The sequence below is a fragment of the Aethalodelphis obliquidens genome, unplaced genomic scaffold, assembly GCF_003676395.1.
Source record: "Aethalodelphis obliquidens isolate GAN/ISIS:26980383/991018 unplaced genomic scaffold, ASM367639v1 scaffold1, whole genome shotgun sequence".
NCBI classification, from domain to species: Eukaryota; Metazoa; Chordata; class Mammalia; order Artiodactyla; family Delphinidae; genus Aethalodelphis; species Aethalodelphis obliquidens.
In genome coordinates, this window is record NW_020837945.1 from 48,131,297 (window position 1) to 48,152,211 (window position 20,915).

A 20,915-nucleotide genomic window follows, 5' to 3' on the forward strand; every position below is an offset into this window, starting at 1 on the left:
AGATGCCTCGTAGTAGCCTAAGACTGTTCTCAGAGGCACATGTGCAAGAAGGCTTGTGTTCAGAGGACTCCCAGAACATTGAGTTGATTTCCTGAATTCCGTACGCACTTTCTGTGATGGTCATCAGGCCAAATCTGTATAACTGACCTCATTTGTGTTTGGCTCTTCAGTGTAGTCATTTCTTTTGAGTTAGAGGTGGAAAGCATGGGGCAGGGAAGGCACCAGAGTGAATCTCAGAAGTGGGATGTGTTTATACCATCCCACAGGCTGGGTGAGTTATACCAAAGCTACACTTCTTGATGGCAGTGAGCAAGGTTTCATATGGCAGGAACCAAGGCCGTGGAGGTGCAACTGAAGACACACAGCCTTGTAGGGGAGCTCTGTGGTGGGAGGTTCCCCTGACTCTTCCATGGGGGAAACTGAGGCATCACTTTCAGTCTGAACTAAAAGCTACAGAAATTCAAGTCACAGCTGCCCCAGGTTACAATTAATGAGGAAAACCTGCTCTCCTCACTGGGGCCATGTCGCTAGGCCTGGACCCAGGAAGGCACCATCAGCATGGATGAGAGGCTGATTCCTCTTTCAGCTGATGGAAAAAACAATCTAGAGACCACTGTCCCCTTGCTACATCATGAAAGCTTCTCCATCACCACACCCTCCTTCATCCTGTGAAAAGAGTGACAGTCATTCTCTTTCTCAGAAATCCTTATCAGTTTCATCTTTCACAGCTGTCCTTAACACTGTTATCCTGATTCTGACTACAGAATATTTAGGAAGTAGAGATGAAGGAAGAGGGAGGAAAAATGGGAACATGATCTGATCTGCTGGTAGGTCCACTGGAAGAAACTTTAAGAAAAGTGAGGTGAATCTTTGCTCTGAACTAGGTTCACTGATTCTTAATTTCACTCACATATTCACTCAATGATTACTGGATTCAGTCAATGAACACTGGATTTGGTTCTGGGAGTTCAGAGAAAATGTCATCTGTCATCAAAGAGCTCATGATATAGTAGGGGAAGACAAGTACACAAACAAATAGGTATAAAACAGTGGTTTGCTCTAATAGAGGTATGTTTCAAGGAAAAGTAGAACAGAGAAGCAATGCTAAGTCTCCTTTGGGGAGCTAGAGAAGGCTTCTTCAAGACAAGGATGAAGTACAAGTATCCCAGGTGACTCGGAGTGGTCATTCTATGGGAAGAAGACAACACATGCCCTAGGATAGAGGCATGTGAGCAAGCTGAGAGGCAGCTTGACTTTAAAATATATTCCTGCCTTGTTGCAACAGGCTAGACCTGCTCAGTCACCCTGAGTATTCCAGTTCCCAATCTTTCCCCTTGCACCGTAATACTGGGGTCAGCATGAAGGCTGGTGGACAAGGGAGCTATCAATGAGATGTAAAAGATTCTATCTCAAGAGACAGGATGATGAGTGGACGATATTTTCCATTACACCTGGTGGGTTGGCAGCACAAAACATCTCATCCAAAATAATCTACTTTTTGAAGAAATTGTGATAGCTTCTCTCTCAGCACAAAGCACACAGCATCTAAGAAGCAAACTGGCCTAGATGGACATGGGTGGTTGCTTTCACCCCATCCACCCAGAATCAGGATGTGAGTCCTCAAAACTATAATGTACAGTCTGGTCTTTGGGGCCAAAACAGGCATATGTCACACACACCAAGGGCTCGTCCATTGCTTGAGCTATCACACCAAGAAGGGCTTGCGTTTGGCCAGTGAGATCAAGGAGGGAGAAGGAAGGTATGTGATTGACGTACCTGCGCTTCCTGGCTTTCCGGTGACATTATTTGGTGGTAAAGGCTTTCTTCGTGGGGGCATGGGTCTAGGTGGCAAGGGTGGGCGACGAGTGCCTGGGATTGTGGCTAGGAGATTATATTACAGATAAAGTGGTCATAAGGATTCACTCTATAAAAATCATGGGTTTTAAAAATATATAATGTTTGACAAGTAGCAGCTGGATGAGAGAGAATAGATTCTACAGAAAAGTGCCTGCAATACTTTCTGATGTTCTTCTAAATTAGTGCTTGTAACGTACCCAGGGATAACGAAGCACATTTGTGTATGGGTAAAATATTCTCTAATTATAGATGAAAATATATCAGTACATCTGCCCTTTGAAAGGAAAAGTAGAAAATAGATGTATAGAATTTATCATCTTTAGTTTCCTATATAGACTCGACAGTAGCATTTCTGTGTCTCATTATTTCCAATTGCCTTTGATTTGCAGGCTACAATTCCTACACCATTTTAGCTTTGAGTTGGTAAAGCATATAATTTCTCCTTTAGTAGGTGTTCCACTCCATCCTCCAACTCTATTATGTAATTATAATTAAACAAACACTTTCAGAACTTCTCAAACGATTACAACAAAATAGCCCTGATGGCAGAAGCAATAAGCCTGTGGCCATGGAGAGCAGAGTCACCACACACGGGCACCTGGCCAGGGAGCTGTAAGTGGAAGGCAAAGTTTCACATCCACTCTGCTCTCTCACACACCCATGAGCCCTGGTGCAAGGCTGCCAGCCCAGAGGAAAGGAACGTTTTTCTAAATGGTTTGCCCGAAGGGCAAAGGGAAGAGACACCTTTTTATAATCTGCACAAAGGTGGACAAGGCTAGAGGTACCTGGAGCAGACCACCTTAACCCAAATTTTCTTTTAAGTCTTGTGTTATAGCTTAAAAATTCATCTCTTTCTTTGCATAATATGTTGGTTTAAAAATCTTCAAGTAAAATTGACAATCCAGGAAAATACCCTGTGGCTTTAAGTACTTCCTGGGATATTAGGAATTGTGCACGTGTGTGCATGTACTGCAGGGCGGGAGGGAGAGTGAGTGGTGAGGATACAATACAGATCTCTAACCCAGACATTAATACATCAGAGTAGGTTTCACAGCATCCTTTTAAAAGCACAGAGTTCTTATTCAATGCAAAGATATTATCGCTTCATAATTTTGGCCTATTATATAGAGCACAGCCTCAAATTAGAAACATAAATCATTTCAGGCAAAAGGATATTATAATAAATTACATAAGAACAAAACTTGTATATGATGAAAGGTAGAATCCACCGTTACGCTTCAGCATTTGTCCACTGTGGCCCCTCAGAACATTATATAAAGTAATTATTAAATCAGTGCCTCGTTAGAGGTACTTATTAATATTCAATTTGTGCATAAAGTGCTTTTTATTTTCCTGAAGATAATATTTTGGTATGTTTATCTAGGAATACCCCTGTACTGTTAGCATGGTTCTGATGCTTTGGGGACGGTGAGGATGCTACTTTTTTTTGCTGCAGCACATGTAACTTGCAGTTACAAGTTTCGGAGCAGAGCTGAGTGAGGGAGTCAGCATTTTATTCCTTACCTGTTTTTTTTGTGGAGTAAGAAGAGTCCACTGACACATTTCCATCAGCACCGGATGGCAGTGGTGCTTGCTTGACCCCTGTGAGCAGAGAGGATGACAGAATAAATAGATAGCAAAAAATGTGGTAAGTAGTCTTCACAGAAACTTATTGTGCTCCGAGAGTTTGATGGGCTTCTCCCATCTGTGTATAGGAAAAAACCTTAAAGCCCTACTGCATTCATTAGTTGTGATTTTTTCTCTGCAGAGTTAGTGTTTGATTGCAGAACGTGGTTTTGCCTGAATTTTCTATGATGCCCACCCTGCACTGCCTGCCTGGGTGATATTGTTTTGCTAGGAGTAGTTCATCTACAGTGATTGGCTATTTTTTTCTTTTTGCCAATATTCATGGGCAAATTTTGTGGTTTTTAAAAAACTTTTCTCCAACTCCTCTACCCCAATGAAAACCCTTAAAATTCCAGTGTGTTTGGGTTTGTACTTAATGAATTGACTTTAAAAATATATTTTGAGAGTTCTTGGCTAGAAGGCTGGTTAGGCCACAGACTGGATCTGTGCTTTTGAGATTTGTAAATTAGGCCTGGGCACGCCTAGAATTCCAAATTGCTGTTTGGAAGAAACTGACCTGAAAATTACTTTGCGTGCTATTTTATCTCCTAAGTCCCTCAAACACAATCTGGTTCTAGGGTTTTGGGTAGCAATCCTAAGGGTAGAGGGAACCAATTTAGCTTTTGTCCTGCTTTTTAAAAATTATTATTCTTTTACATTATAAAATAATCTTCCCTGATGTGGCCGGCAGTCTTCATTAAGAAATAATAGGAACAGACGTTTTTTAGAATCTCAAAAGTAAATATTATCTTAGATATAATGGCTCACCCTAAAAAGAGAATCCATACTCTGAGGACCTGACTCTAATTCACCAATTAAAAAATAAGAATAAACATTGAATTAAAATGCTAGTTAGTATATTAACAAGGACAAGCACAACAACAACCCTGTTTTGAGTTCCAGGACTCTGTAGGGACATTATACACCCAGTCTCATTTAACGTGTAGGCAGATATATTAAGTATACAACAGAAGCTGATATTTTTACATTAATTTATGAAATTATTATAACTATAATGGGCATTAGTCAGCATTATAATATTAACTTATTAGTATTATTAACAGTTATAATAATAATTATGATTAACATTAATTTATGAAACCCAATATTACAATCCCACACCCTCTGCTATTTGAATAAGAGATAACATATAAAATCAAGGTGAATGTATGTAGCCACGAATCAACTGCTGTTGATTTGTGGTAGGAATAAAATGTTTCTGTGGTCACTGACTATTTTGTGGCTCATCCCACAGGCATTGTGAGAACAAATAGCTCATTAGTTTTCTTCCTGTGCCCTCCTCTTAGTGGTAATGGAGGTGGGAAGTGACTCATTTGGGTGGTTACTCTGTCCATGGCTTAAGGGAAGGCAGAGTGCTTTCATTTGTGTCACCAGGATAACGTGGCTTGCTGAGATCTGATTTACCACTATTTTTTGAGGGTAAAACTGTATTATATCCTCTAGAAGCTTAGTAGGCTATGTGTGACTTCAGTAGATCCTTCTTCATAGCCTTTCTCCAAATCTTTCCACCCTTAAGAAAACAAAGTATTTTGATCCAGTACTGCGCAAGCGCCTTACATATTCATGACGTGATTTGATCCATACAACTCTTCTGGGTGGGAGATACCACCCGGGTCTCACAGATGAGGAAACCCAAGGCAAGGGGAGAGTAAGCACTTGCCCAAGGACTCACAGCTGAAGTGGAGGCATTCACACCCATGTGTGCCCAGCTCCAAAGCCCATCTCCTAAGCACTAATTGGGATAGTACAGAGTGCTTTTTCCTGTCATCTTCTTCCCTATGTTAAAGAGAAAACCACAGGCCCAAAACGGCATCACTTGTGCTAAAGCCCATGACACCAAGCCTAGACTTAAAAGCTGACTTAACTGCAGTTTTGACCTTCCCCAGAAATGTAATCTCAATCAACCAGTCTGGAATATTCTGGTCAGCACTGCGCCCTTCATCCCCCGGAGGAAGAAGAGGCAATCTACTTAAAACCCATGCAACTCCCTTCTACCCAAAAAGAAGTTGTCCTGGCCTAAAAATAGTATTTTCTTTTCTTTTTCTAATAGTTCCCTTGCCCCACCCTTCTTCCTATAAAAAAAAAACCTTTCATTTTGTACAACCCTTCAGAGTGCCCTTCTGGTTGCTAAATGGGAAGCTGCCTGATTCAGAAATTGTTGAATAAAGCCAATTAAATCTTCAAATTTACTTGGTTGAATTTTGTTTTTAACGCTTCTCTTACTCTTCACAATGACTCTGGCTTTAGCCCTCGAGTCCTATACTTTTTCTTTTGGGTGGTTTGAAGTGCCACCACTGGGTAAGGGCTAAACAGCCATGGCTGGCAAGCACGTGTCATTCATCCATGCCACTGGTGTGTGGGACTCAGAAATACAAGGATGACATGGTTTCCCAACCAGGCACATGCAAATCCAACAAGTCACAGGCTGGTGAAATGGAGATGTAGGAGAGAATACAAAAGTCTGCAGGATTACTTTATGAATAAGATCAAACATGTAAACATCCCTGGCCTCTTTTCCAGTTACAGGAGAAATCAGCAGAAACGAGCCATTTTCTGTCACTTTCTGTATAGGCAGAGATGGAAGCATCATACTGTTACAATTCTTATAGGTTAAGTACCCAAATCAATAGAATGTCAGCTGCTAAACTGGACTTTGTCCAGCCTTTAGAAACAGAGAAAAGCCAGTAGTGGATGAGAATGTTGGTAAGAACCCAGCAGAAGGCAGCTGCGGGACGCAGGGAAAGAGCATTGAACAGCGGACAGGAGACTGAGCTCTAGTTCTGGCCTTGGTTCCACCTAGCTGTGGTTTGCATGTCAGCCAGGAGCAGTGTGAGCACAGGACCTGGAGACCAGTGAACTTCTGCGGCCCTGAAATGAGGAGAGCAAATAAATGCCAAAGGTAGCAGAGAGGCAATGGGAGGGCAAAGGAGAAGCCAATAAGAGCTATTGCAGAGAAAGAATCCTCAGGAATTGGCAATCAGCCAGTCTGGCCCAGGCTGTGACCTGAATTCTTTTTCCCTCAGGCAGGATTAATCCACTGTTTTCTAAAGGGCAGAGTTGGCTCTGGAAGAACCAAGACTTCAGCTTCAGTGTGAACCTCCATTGCCATATGGGACTTCTCCAAAAATATCTGGATTTACATAGTTCACCCTTTAGCAATTTATTGTCAAAAATGAAGTAAGGATTTGGGTATTTTTAACCATGGTAACAGAAGCTTTGCAAACAAACACAGTAAACTGGGAATCAATTTCCAAATGTAACAGAGACTATTCCCTGTGACCAAAAGGAGTGGTATTTATGGATGATTGGTTTCCTCACCCTTGTCTCCAAACCTTAGCACCTGGCTAAAAAGTCAGGGGTGATGAGCCAGCAGACTGGAAGATTTAGCCACAGCTCAGACAAACACATTCCTCACCTTGGAGGAGTCTGGGTTCTTGTTGTCAGGCACACTCCGTGTGGGGTCAGTGAAGTGTGGATTCCTCATTAGGAGAAGAAGGAGTAGAGAAAGGAGTTTGGGGTTCAGGTATCTAATATATCTGCCAAACCGCATGTGCCAAGTGCTTCCCAAACTACATTTTGCCTGGCACATAATGGGCTTTCAATAAATGTCAGTTGAATGAAAGAATAGTTGCACAACTCAGCAGCTTCCTTCCATAGGGAGAAAGTTGGAGAGATTGTCTAGCACAGAATGGGCAAATTTTTTCTGGCAGGGGTTAGACAGTAAATATTTTCAGCTCCGTGGGCCATACTGTCTCTGTCACAACTATTCAATTCTGCCACTATATTGTGAAAGCAAGCCATGTTTCTATAGAACTTTATTTACGAAAAAAAGACAGTGAGCTGGGTTTGGTCTGTGGGATTGTACTCTGTGCAATCCCCTTGGTCTAGGGCATGCTGTTGCATCTCTGGAGTCAGATCTCAAGTTGGTTATAACATGTAGAACATAATTAAGCTGAGATACATCTCTGGAAACCCTGAAAAAGCAGACTGCTGGGAAAATGAGCTACTTAAAACTTCATTCTCTGAAGGCTACTTTCTAACTTTAAGGTGGAGAAATATTTATACATATACATGTGAAATAAACATAAAGCAGGGTAAATATCTATAATGATGTTATAAATCAAGAAACTTTGCTCAAGATAATTTAAAGATTCCTGGGGCTTATGGAATCATTGAAAGAATTGTGTAGAGGCCCAAAGAATCAAGGACCATAGTTTTGAGGCCTCAGAATCTTTCTTTTTTAGTTTTCCAAAGGCACAACATTAAGTGGCCTAAAATCATGAAGGATATGTCCTATAAATCCTAAACACATCCTTTTATCAACTGATTTTTTTATATGTAAAATATCTGTGCTGAAAACTTCAGCAAGAAAAGCTATAGGAAAATATATGTGAGATGGATAACAAACATACATATTATGGGTGAAATGTCAAACTTGGATAAGGAATCAGTTAACACAAAAATGGTATCTCATTAAGACTCAATAGAGGTTAGAAGTGAGTATGAATGAGATAGTAGGACTGGGTCAGAGAAGAAAGAAAAGAAACTTGATGTGAATACCTGCATTTCTATTAACAAGTTAGATCAAAACTAGGCACAGTCTAAGTAATGTGGACTCATGTAAGTCTACAACCTGAAGAGAACAGATTTAAAAACATTCTTTTTCTCACCAATTTCTCAAGACACTATTCCCCAGGCAAATACTTCAAGAGGTGTTAAATTTTCCTTTCATAATATGCTACACAATGGCATCTGTAATTTGCAATTTTTATACCATTACTTCTTTTCTTGCCTTATTGCACTGGCTTAACACTCTGCTTCTATTTTCAACGGAAGGGGTAAAAGTAGGAATCCTTGCTTATGTTCTTGATGTTAGAAGAAAAACATTTAAACTTTCCTTGTAAAACAGGATGGTAGCTGTAGGTTTTTCACAGATGCCCTTTATCAGAGTGAGGAAAATTCCTTCTATTCCTAGTTTTCTGAGAGTTTTCATCATGAATGTTTTTTGAATTTTGTCTAATGGTTGATTTTTTTTTTAATTTATTGAGATGATCATATGATGTTTTCCTTTGCTCTCTTAATGTGGTAAATTACACTAATTTGTTTGAATGTTAAACCAATCTTGCATTCCTGAGGTAAATATCATTTGGTTGTTATATGTTGTGGTAGACAAGGAGATGTACCACCCATATCTCCGATCAAGGCCCTCTCAGCTGAGGCTGACTGTGAAGGATATGACAGTGGGATACTGTCTGTTGACTTCATTCCCTTCAGGTAGGTCAGGCAAGTCCTTCCCTGAAGGGGGATCCCAATAGACAGACATCAGAACATAGAACATGTGCAACACATTTTGATTGGGGATGGTAGTGGAGCAAGGAAAGGGGAAACAATGAGCTCAGCTTTGTTTACCTGTGCCTATCAACCTATTTCTTTTCTTTTTTTTTTAAATAAATTTTATGTATTTATTTATTTATTTTTGGCTGTGTTGGGTCTTCGCTGCTGCACGTGTGCTTTCTCTAGTTGCTGCAAGCAGGGGCTACTCTTCATTGTGATGCGTGGGCTTCTCATTGAGGTGGCTTCTCTAGTTGTGGAGCATGGGCTCTAGGCATGCGGGCTTCAGTAGTTGTGGCACATGGGCTCAGTAGTTGTGGCACATGGACTCAGTAGTTGTGGCTCACATGGTCTAGAGTGCAGGCTCAGTAGTTGTGGCACACAGGCTTAGTTGCTTTGCGGCATGCGGGATCTTCCTGGACCAGGGCTCTAACCCATGCCCGCTGCATTGGCAGGTGGATTCTTAACCACTGCACCACAAGGGAAGCCCCACATTTTACATTTAGATCTATGATCCACCTTGAGTTCCTTTTTGTTTAGGTAGGGGAGTTCTTTGTTTGCTTAGTTTTTGTTTTGTTTAGTGTTTTTGCATACAGATATCCAGTTTTTCCAGCACCATCTTTTGAAAACACTGTCCTTTCTCTGTTGAACTGCCTCTATACCTTTGCCCCATGTCATTTCACCATAATTGTGTGAGTCTATTTGGTTGATGGTGCTGTTTAGATCTCTATTCTTGCTAATATCCTGTCTGCTCATTTTTTAAAATTAATTAATTAATTAATTTATTTTTGGCTGCCTTGGGTCTTCATTGCTGCACGTAGGCTTTCTCTAGTCACCGCAAGCAGGGGTTACTCTTCAATGCGGTACGTGGGCTTCTCATTGTGATGGTGGCTTCTCTTTTTGCAGAGCACGTGCTCTAGGTGTGCAGGCTTCAGTAGTTGTGGCGTGTGGGCTCAGTAGTCCATCAATCTATTTCTACCAGCAACCAACTAATTAAACTGAAGAAGTCCTGGTAAGAGACTTGTTGCGGAGCACAGGCTCCGGACGCGCAGGCTCAGCGGCCATGGCTCACGGTCCCAGCCGCTCTGTGGCATGTGGAATCCTCCCAGACCGGGGCACGAACCCACGTCCCCTGCATCGGCAGGCAGACTCTCAACCACTGCGCCACCAGGGAAGCCCCTAAATCGTTTTTAGACTGAATACATGTCTTCAGGTAGTATTCATATCTCTTTCTCATTAGGGAATAATTATGGGTTGATTTTATATATACATATTAAATAAACTAATTTTTATGCTTTTTTACACAAGCAGGCACAAGATTTGCACTATTTAAAAAACATTTCAAGGGAACAATGCAATCCCATATTAAGGCATTTAATAACTACCATTTATCCACTTAGTGAGTTGAGTGTTTGAACTTTTATCAGATCATTGTTCTTTTTATCTGTATGATATTCCATAGACCAGACTGGATTAGGGCAATGTCACTGAATCAAACTGAATGATTTGGAAACACTGATATGCTTGTAACCAGGGTGATCATTTGCTAACTGCTCTTCTCATTTAAATGTCATATTCCAGGTGGCTAACAGATCTGGGTGTATTAAAAAAATTTCAGTGGTATTTGCGAAATTATAAACTGGAAAACGAAGTGATAACAATCTCAAAGACCAAACCTGTATATAGAAAGTGTTTTGAAGTTAGGGAAACAGCTTTTTTGATATTTTAATTCAATAATTCATATTCAGGATATTTTTAAGAATCAAGACCATATATTGTAGCTGTAGCTGATTTAGTGGACTAGGCTGAGAAAAGTGAAAAACTATATTTTAATCTTTTCAGAGACATTTGAAATTTTGTTGTTGTTGTTGAAATTTTGACTTCGGAATGAATTACAAGTTTCAATTCTATGAACTTCCCAAACTGGCTGTACTAACAAAACTGGTAAAAAAAGGAATTGAAATGTGCATTCAACAAAATTATAAAAATTGAATGAAAACATTTAGAGTTTAATAGGATCAAAAGGAAATAAATTGGTGATCATTACCTGTTTCCATTCCATTCCCTTTGGGCATTGTACTGGGTTTGGGTCTACTAGGTCTTGCAGTTGTCCTATTCAGAACTACAATAAAGTGGGAAATAAGTAGTTTAGACATTTTTTAATTGAAAATTTGTAGCCAAGGAAAATAAAACTTTCCAGAGAATTGGAAGTCATTTAACTGGGCGATAAAAATATGATGACTCACCAAAAACTGTTGTTCAGAATATAGAAATCACAAGTCTGGTATAAAAATCATAGACTTGAATTTGAGACCTGAGTATGTACTCTGAGGTGATCACTGGGCTTGAAAAAATAGAGGGAATTTATATTTCTAAGTGGGAACTAGCTGGCTTCATTGATAAGCACTAGATACATTCCAAAATGGGACTGAAGAAAGATCAGGACTACATATGCCGAAAGAAAACCCAAAACTTGATGTGTATTTATTTGTCAAGGCCTCCTAACACATAAGTTCGTGGTCCTTTTGGAGGAGTCTCTAGGTACATATGCTTCCTCATAATCTTGGCCCAAGTCCACCGTTAAACTCAGAACTATGATAAAACCATTGAAATTTCTCTCCTGCTCTGTTGAGAGTCATAATAGTACAAAAACCTTGAAGTCAGCTTTTTATCTTCCATTTAGCAGAGTTTTCAAGGAAAAGCACTAAGTGTGTCGCGATTAAGAGAGTGAGTTCTTAAGCCAGACTGCTTGCCTTCGAATCCACTTCCCAGCCCTTCTTAAGCCTTAGCTTCCTCAGCCTTACCCCACAGGATGCATGGTTAGCACACCATCACTGTTAGCCATTATTGTTACTGTTTCCTTATTTTGTAGAAAGGTTTAATATAACCAGCCACACGTTAAATTCTCAACAGTTATCATGATAGAAAAATCACATGGAGTCGGAGGATTATTCCAAAAAATATGGGCTCCTCCATAAATCAAAGAAAAATGTATTTGTTCTTTCTTCCATGTGCCTGGAGAGATGTTCACCGGGAATGTTAGCTTATAAGCCATTTTTTCATTTAGAACTTTAAAACTTCTTAGAATCACAGAGGAGAAAAGGGGCAGAAAACACCGGGTCTCTGGTCCAACTTGTATGTTAGCATAGGAGTGATTTATATGGACCAAATCAACCCCCAAGTTAACTTTTCACTAACAGCTCCAGTGAGGGAGATCCTAAATCCTTTGGTGAATTTAGATTTAAAGTATTTTCTGGGAATTCTCTACCAGTTCAGTGGTTAGGGCTCAGTGCTTTCACTGCTGGGGACCAAGTTCGATCCCTGGTAAGGGAACTAAGTTCCTGCAAGATGCATGTTGTGGCCAAAAAAAAAAAAAAAAAGTATTTTCCAGTTTATTTTCACTTTACTTTGATGTTTAAAACCTGTAAAATGTGTTTTTTCATTTTTTTTTAATCTGAAAGAATCAAGTAAAAATATTCTCCCAGAACAAGTCTTTTATAATGGAAGAGGTCTTTTCTCAAAAGATAACATTTGAAACATGTAATATATCATAGCTAATGCTATCTCTATAATTGCCATGGAAAACTGAAGGAGGAGGGGAGAGTGTGTGTGATTTATGCAAAAATACTATTTTAAAAATGCTTTTATATTGTTAAGCTTCCGTGGTGGTATCTAAATCTGATTATCCTTAAAAATCTCAGTCAAGTCTTGCCACTTCCATGGATTCATTATTTCCTCTCTACTTACCCACAAGGATCAGAATTTTGTATGTAATTTATTTCAGTTTAAGGATATATAGGCTTCATTTGGTTTATTTGGCTGTTTCAATATTTTTTTTTTGGCAGTGCCATGCAGCATGTGGGATCCTAGTTCCCTGACCAGAGATTGAACCCGTGCCCCCTGCAGTGGAAGCGTGGAGTTTTAACCACTGAACTGCCAGGGAATTTCTCAATACATTTTATATCTTCTTAGATATGCTGATTATTTAGGTCATCAGAAAGAGAAACGACTTACCAGGCCTGATGTGTGGTTTGTCAGGTGTTCTGGGCTTCACAGGAGTTGTATACAATCTGTGTGGTGCTGAAACAGAGGAAACGCTTCACATTTAATAACCAGCACTCCTGAGCTCAATAAATGGAGATTTAGTACTCTACAGACCAACAACTTGTACACTTTGCATGGAAGTATAAAGAATATTCTTAAATCTCCAAGTATGCATTACAGCATTGATGCTGAGGGAAAAAAAGCAAGTGAAAATATTCATGCCTGGAAATTAAAGATGCACACAGTCAAAGTGAGGGAGGTCATTGGTAATGTGTGTTAAGGATTAGTCATCATTTAGTCCATGTTTTTCAGGGGCATTTATTTCACCACATGGTTGCTTAATATGGTAAACATATAAGCCAACCTTCTACCCCTCCATCCATCCATGTGTCTGTCCATCAACCCATCCATCCATCCATTCACATCTCTCAATTAGGGAGTCACTGTGAAACATTATTTTGCCAAAGGAGACAAATACTATTAAAGGCAGAAAGAAAAATATTTTTAGGTATGTAAGAAGAAAAGAGTGGAAACATGTGGTCTGTATCTAATTGTCTTAGCTCATGAACCCGGAAGTGAATAAATACTCACTTAGTGCCATCCATTAAAGCTTTAGGGATGAGAGAAAATGACCTCTGGTATCCTGCCCATCAAGAGAGGGTGAGCAAAGATCAAGAACTCAGACAGCCCTTGGACCAACATGCCACCTTGTTACTTCCTGCTCCTGTTATCCAGGGCCTGGCACAGTGAGGACCATTAACGAAGAGTTGTCAAATACATTTAAAAAATTAGTGACCATTGTAAGCAGGCAAATTCATGAGAAACTCAGCTGAAATATTTTTGCTCCCTAAGCTTTTAAGGTGTGCATCCATCCTGGGATGTGTCTATCCTTGCCTTCCCTCCTCTGCCACCCTTGACACACCACGTTGCTTCCTGCCACCAACTTTCTTGGTCATGCTTTAGCTAAGACTGGAAAAAATTTTCTTGCAAACTTTGTTAAGTAGATTACACCATTTCAATGATTTTGTTCACATCTTGAATGGGTATTTATGTAACCATAAATCAGCAAATGCCTTGCCTACCACATTAAAAAATATACCTGCAAAACAGATTATAATGTAGCTCATTTATAAACTTCCTATGCGAGGACTGATGAGTAGAATTTTGCCATACTCAGGCCAAAACCAGCAGACACATACTGAAATTCTCTGTAGGTTTAATGTGCTCCTTTCAAAGTGAAATAACTAGAGTGAACAGAGGTACTGATTTATTTAAAAATAATCAATTCTCACATGCCCTAAAATGTGTGATGATGATTTGCAAATGGTTTTCTTCAATTTTCTTTGAGAGTGGTAGGATTCCCTGTCAGTTGAACATATTTCAGCTTTCTTGTTAATTTCTTCAATGTTAGATTGCTTTTGCTTAAAGAAACATAAGAATCATGGCTCTTATTAGTATCATTCTAGAACACATATGAATTTGAAAACTTTAGAAAAGAAACAGAGAAGAGTGTAGAAATAATCAGCACTACATTCATTATTTCAAAGCCACAGGATCAGAGTTTTGGTTTTATTTTTTATACAGTCTTTACTTAAATCTTGAAAGAACTTTTTATAAAGGAGCTGAAATATAACTTATGTTTGGGCTGTGAGTTATTCACATAGCTCATCACCAGGTAACACATGGCCTTGAGAAAACTGCTTGAGGGTTTCAATTTTAAACTAAAAAAAAAAAAAAGACAAAGGTGCATTGTGAGAATGTAACATTGTAAATATCATCTCCACATAGCTTTTGGTGACTAATAATAAAAATAATTTTAAAAGATGGCTTCACATCTAAAGAGTTTTATAAAAATTATTTTAAAAGAACACTAAAAATACTTGACAAAGATAACATCAAAAATAGATAAACAAGGATTACAGGAGAAATACCTTGAAGGACCTTTGTTTTGCCCAGTATAGGGAGAGGGAAAGAAGGGTACAAGGTACAAGGGTACACCCAGGGAGCCCTTATGCCCTGGGTGGCATACGGATCAGGGGGCTGAAATAAGTAAAATAATCAAAATGTCCCCAGGATGCCTCTGGCCAAGTGGATTTCTACCATGGGTTGAGATGAGAGGGGAAAAGGAGAGAAGCTTGAGTTAGGTCAGGGTTTCGGTTATAGCTGCAGGGAATTGTATCGGCAGAAAAAGAAGCAAGAATGACGCAGAGAAAATGTGCCAGAGATCCTACTAGTAGGTTCATGCTGTAGGCTTTAGACACTAAGTTTCTTTGGAGCACTTGGGCCCCACTGCTGAGGGCCTGGTACATGCGTGGGTGGAGTATGAAGACCAAGAGAAACAATTTTACGCCTACAGCATCTCTCAACTTGTTGTGCACTGTCTTGCACATCTGATACCTACTATTAGAAACAAAACACAACACAATAAAAATAATACAGTAGATTGACCTCCTTGTCCATAGAGCTCAGGCACGCATTTATGAGGGTTGGGTCAGAGGGTGATCCTAGGACACACAGTGTGCTGTTACTAAAGTTGACCCTCTACTCCCAAGAAGGGTTACTGGCCTGGACCAGGTTGGAAATGCATTTCTGGTGAGCCCACTTTAAAGAGCCTTGGCATGAGTCTAGAAAAGTGTGAATCCCAGAGCTGCACAAGTTAGGCTCAAGCTAAGGATCTTCAGAACATAAGAAAGTAATTAAAATACAGTACATTATATAAGTATGTTAAGACAATTCATAGAATGATATCAGATCCTGGATATACAACCAATCAACTGTGAAACTCATCTAATAAAACCATGTTCTAGAAGCAATTTGATAAAAATATTGATACTCCCATTAAAGTAAGAAAAAGCAAAAACAAGAAAAGAACGGGTCTATGATTTTTACCCTCAATTCTGAAATCTACAAAGCTTTGAAAAGCTGAAATCTTGGGGCTTCCCTGGTGGCGTAGTGGTTGAGAGTCCGCCTGCTGATGCAGGGGACACGGGTTTGTGGCCACTGAGCCTGCGCGTCCGGAGCCTGTGCTCCACAACGGGAGAGGCCACAACAGTGAGAGGCCCGCGCGCCGCAAAAAAAAAAAAAAAAAAAAGCTGAAATCTTTTTCTCATTTGGCAATACAACCTGAGCTGAATAAAGTGTTTACCCTGCTTATTGTAAGTATTTATATGTTTTGCTGTAAAAACATCAATGTGTTTGATTATGAGAATCCAGCTATCTTCTATCAAGCCAGACATTAAAGAGGTTTGCAAAAACATTAAAAAATAAACATATAAAAATCAGGATGTGGTATGGATATAATAGGTTTGAACACCTGCTGTTAATGGCTGAAGCTAGTAATGAGGGTGTGGGAGGGCTGTCATTATACTGGCTCCTTACTTCTGTGTATATTAACTTTATTTTAAAAATAAGTAGAAAGGTAATAAAGTAAATAATAAAATAAACATTTAAACCATTATAAAAATTAAATGAAACAAGTTCAAAAGTTTTACAAAATTTACAAGAACTGTCCTGTACTGTAGAGAGTATTGTCAGTCATGTTTATTTAGAACAAGTACTGCTCTGCTTATTATAAAATATATACCTTAAGATTAGATTTCTTTAATTATCATCTCCTCATATTGCTTTGTTTCTTCCACAAAGCTCCCTCCCCAGTTATAACTGACAATTGAGTACAATAAATTTGTCTTACAACTCTTTAAAAATTATTTGCCCTTGTTTTTTGGGCTTTCTCCCATATGCTAGAGGTAGACATGGGCAAAAGAGCGTAATTAAGGGGAAAAAAAGAAAACACGAAAATACTAGAAATCTGCAACTGGTTACAGTCCAAGTAGGACAGAAAGATATAAAAAGGAAAGACTACCGAGAGCATGAAGATGTGAGAGGCAGCTCTGTGTAGATGAGCTAACTGCCCAAAAAGTAGAAGGAAAAAATAATATAAGGAGACCCCCGAATAAAGCTTCTTGGATGTTTTAATATTAATTCATCATTAAAAAATGATTTTTCTTGTTACGAGTTTCCTTTCTCAGGCCACAATACCAACACATTGATCAAGTTTGGGAGATGGGACAGAGGGAGGAGAGAGAGAGAAAGGAGGAGAAGAAGGAGAAGGAAATAAAGATTCTTATTTATTAGATGTGGAAAATGAGGCAAAAGAAGGTCAAGCAAGGGAAAAAAAAATGGGAGCTCTCTTTCTTAGTCATCAGCATGAAGCAGTCAACCATACATTCAAAAGCACAGCTCTAACTAAAGAAATTGTCTTTCCTACATTCAACTGGTATTCATACAAATATTCCTATTTGGCTGATGTCCTGTACCTATGCAATGAAAAAACTTAACTCACTGTGATGAAAAATTACATTCTTAAAAGAAAATTTTCTTCCTGCTTAAAAAAGAAGGAAAAGTTACTATCCAGAGGTGGGGAAATAGCATTACCCGGAGTTGTCTTTGCCAATTCAGTTGTTCGTGGAAACTTAGTTGTGAAGAGTTCTTGGGTGGATTGGTCTGTTTCTGCTGGAGGAAACACAGTAAGATGGCTGGCTTTAAACGATTATCATTATGAATGGGTCAAAAAGGAAACAAACAAACCCTACTCTTTTCTATCCCGTGCGGTGATAAAAGGGTAAATTGCATTAATAACTATGCCCAATAACCATCGTATGTCAAAGATAATGGTATATTTTAATAACTCTCATTTATTATATTTACTGTCTTCTTGCACTATTATTTTAATGATTATTATAAGGATTTCAAAAGCTTTTAGTTCAGAATCATCGTTTCATGATACTGGACGTGGCTATATTCTTGGATATGCCTCCTGTCTTTATGTATTATTGCCTTCATGTTTCCTCCCTATTTCATGAGCTCCACAAACTATTTAGGTGAGCTGGAAAAAAAATAGGTCATAGAAAATAATGTGTATTTACACCATAGAAGAATAAATATCCTATTTGTCTCATGTGAAAATCAAAGTTTGTTTATTGCCATACTGGTACATTACTCCTGACAAAATAAAAATAAGTATGGCAATACTCCCAGTCCCATATTATCTTGAAATCATTACAACATCATACCGACATAGCAAATTACACTGTTCACTTTGCTACCTACTGGATCCAAGGAAATACTTGGTGCAAATAATATGTTGTCATCTTATTTTCTGCCTGTTTTATAATCTGGATTCTGCTCATAAGAGAGATTCTTGTAATAGTTGGTCCAGTAAATGGGGTACATTAAAAAAAAAAAAACAGGGAGTGGAATTTAGATAATTAGCACATCCAGCACTGGTTCTTGATAAGTACTTTTGACTTTGCCATCGTGGGTAATGTTGACTTTGAGGGCCTAGGCTACAATAGATGAGTATTTGGTAATTAGGATACATTTGCTCATTCAGTTTAAAAGTTTTTCCTTTGAAAAGGATTCCATTTTAAAATGTGATCAGTAACTTCATTTCAGCAGACACACACAAGGGATGGGTTTATCTGAAAATGGATGAAGGGAGGAAAATAAAACCACTGATTTAAACAGCCATGTGGGATGTAGCATGGACAGGGCAGAGAAGCCAACAAACACAAGCTGGGAACTCTTGTTTTCCAGTTCATCTTCAGCCAAGTGTCAGGCAAAATTGGGTTTCCCACACAGTGAAGACATTGATGCTGAACTCTTCGAAAGCCTGGCCAGCTCATTCCAACCAAACTTACTGACTCATTCATGCATCTGTGTTCCTCCAGGCTACCCAGATGCTCATCAGATTAGTCTGGCTGCCATTCTCTACCCTGTGTCTCTTCCCTATCTGTCTTTCACCTTTCACACCTTTAACTTCAACTCTCATTCCAACTGGAAGACCCGGCATACATGTCACCTCCTCTGTGAAGCCTTCCCTGATACCCCCAGGTAGTTTCCTTGCTCAGCATGCTGCTCATCTCTCTATGAATTCATTGTATTGTATAACATGGGGGTGAATTCCAGGAGCTCTGGTGACTGAGTATGTGGGTTCCAATTTGGCTCTGACGTTAGCTGTATGGCTTAACCAGATTTTTAAATCTTTCTGTGCCTCAATTTTCTAAGCTGTAAAATGGGGCAAGTAATAGAAACTGCCTCACAAAGTTGTTACGTGCCTTAAATTTAAAAATACATGTAGAAGACTGGGTAGCACAGCTACTGCTAAATCCTGTCTTCATATTAGATGGCGAGCTCTCCAGGGTAACCTTTAAAACAGTTTTATTTTGGAATTCCTATTGCTTGGCATTGCAGTTAGCCCCCAAAAGATATTCAAATACTAGATGAAATTTTTCTTCCCAAATGTAGTTCCAAATATGAAAAAGCAACAAGAGAATATAGCATTGATATACTTTGGGAAGATTCTTTTCTAAAAAAATAATTGGAGGGCTTCCCTGGTGGCACAGTGGTTGGGAGTCCGCCTGCCAGTGCAGGGGACACGGGTTCGTGCCCCGGTCCAGGAGGATCCCACATGCTGCGAAGCGGCTGGGCCCGTGAGCCATGGCCGCTGAGCCTGCGTGTCCGGAGCCTGTGCTCCGCAACGGGAGAGGCCACAGCAGTGAGAGGCCCGTGTACCGCAAAAAAAATAAATAAATAATAATAATAATTGGAATTTTGTCAAGATGTTTCAAAATATTCTCCTTTTATATTAGAAATCAGCATAAATATTAGAAGGACAAATATACAGTTAATGTAAAAGAATCAAGTGAAATGGGTATTTTTTTATAATGATAAAAAGAGACCCTCTGTGGTTTGGAAATCTATGAACACAAAAGTACATATGGCTACTTTAAGGGCAATTCCTAAAATGTTAAGTCCTCAATGGACTGAAATAGTAAAACAAAATTTACCCAGAGTGGTTTGTAGTTCCTCTTGACTAGAACTCGGTGAAATCATAGGAATGAAAGGGCTGCCTCGTGTCTCTAAAGGAGCTGAAAAGACAAGTACCAAGGTTGTCAATCTTTAGATTCAAAAGCCAGCACCCGGCCAGAATAATATTACATGAGATTCCTTTATTTGAAATAGAAAAACAGAAAACATTAAGTGAGTCAGGAAGAAGAAAGTTAAGTGTGCATAGAACCTTCAGGAAGATGACTGTGGAACATAGAATAATGGTTCTCAACTGTTTTTTCCACCAGGATAGATAATAAATGACATTCAGTGCTTGACATACTCTATGACCATAGCTGGTTAAGATGGGTGTGGGTAAGACATGGTCCTTGGTCTGTCAGCTGCAGCTCTCCCATCCAAGAGAGCACATAGGATTACAACAGGAGAGAGAATATCATCACTGTGGCAAGCACCTGGCGTCTGTTCAAGTTTATTTTAAAAAATAAACGGGTGGCAAACTTTAGTATTTTGACCAATATTAATAATAATTACTTGCCAGCATCTTCCACAGCATGTTAGTGGGTTATAACACCACAGCTGAGAACCACTAAACCAGCAGAAAAAGTTAACTAGGTGGGCGTGAGTAAGGTGGAATCATTCTGAACACAGAGACAAATGAGGTAAGTGAGAATGGGCTCGGTAGCGAGCTGTCTTAAGTTGGTCTTCAGAGCAAACCTTTAGAACATTGCCCTTCTATTTTGAAACCACTGCCTTTCTATTTTGGAAAGAGTAAAAATAATGAGAATGAAACAACGAAGAGGACTGAGGACAGATGATGTTTCAATGTGATCATTTGAGAAAGACCTGCAATCTTGATGGCAGCCAGGAAAATAATTAGAGTGGGTCAAATGGGAAAACCATTACCTAGTGTTGTCTCTGGCAGATCAATTCTAAAGGTAACAGGTTGCAGAACTAGGCCAAAAGCAAACCAAAGAAATATATTTATGAGAATTACTACCTGGTGAAGTAAACCCAGTTTCTGTGTCTCTACAATGTACCCGTTTGAACATTTAAACATTCTCTTAGGATCATAATAAATACGAGAAAATTCTATACCTTAGGTGACACCCAGGGAACTTAGTTCAACTAAAACTTTAAAGTTTTTGTTCACTGTCACTATGAGGAAAATTTGATTAGGCACCCATATT

General features: G+C 39.2%; 1 protein-coding gene across 1 annotated transcript in view; it reads right to left on the bottom strand.

The window, feature by feature from the left end:
- ABI3BP (ABI family member 3 binding protein) overlaps positions 1-20,915 on the bottom strand; it is a 263,592-nt gene that overhangs the window by 40,115 nt on the left and 202,562 nt on the right. The window contains exons 49-55 of the mRNA XM_027103558.1: positions 20,632-20,679; positions 19,728-19,808; positions 17,314-17,391; positions 12,850-12,915; positions 10,883-10,957; positions 3,382-3,459; positions 1,777-1,881 (exon numbers count right to left, since the gene is read on the bottom strand). Coding sequence (XP_026959359.1) covers positions 1,777-1,881; positions 3,382-3,459; positions 10,883-10,957; positions 12,850-12,915; positions 17,314-17,391; positions 19,728-19,808; positions 20,632-20,679 — 531 coding nt within the window. The remainder of the gene's footprint in view (positions 1-1,776; positions 1,882-3,381; positions 3,460-10,882; positions 10,958-12,849; positions 12,916-17,313; positions 17,392-19,727; positions 19,809-20,631; positions 20,680-20,915) is intronic.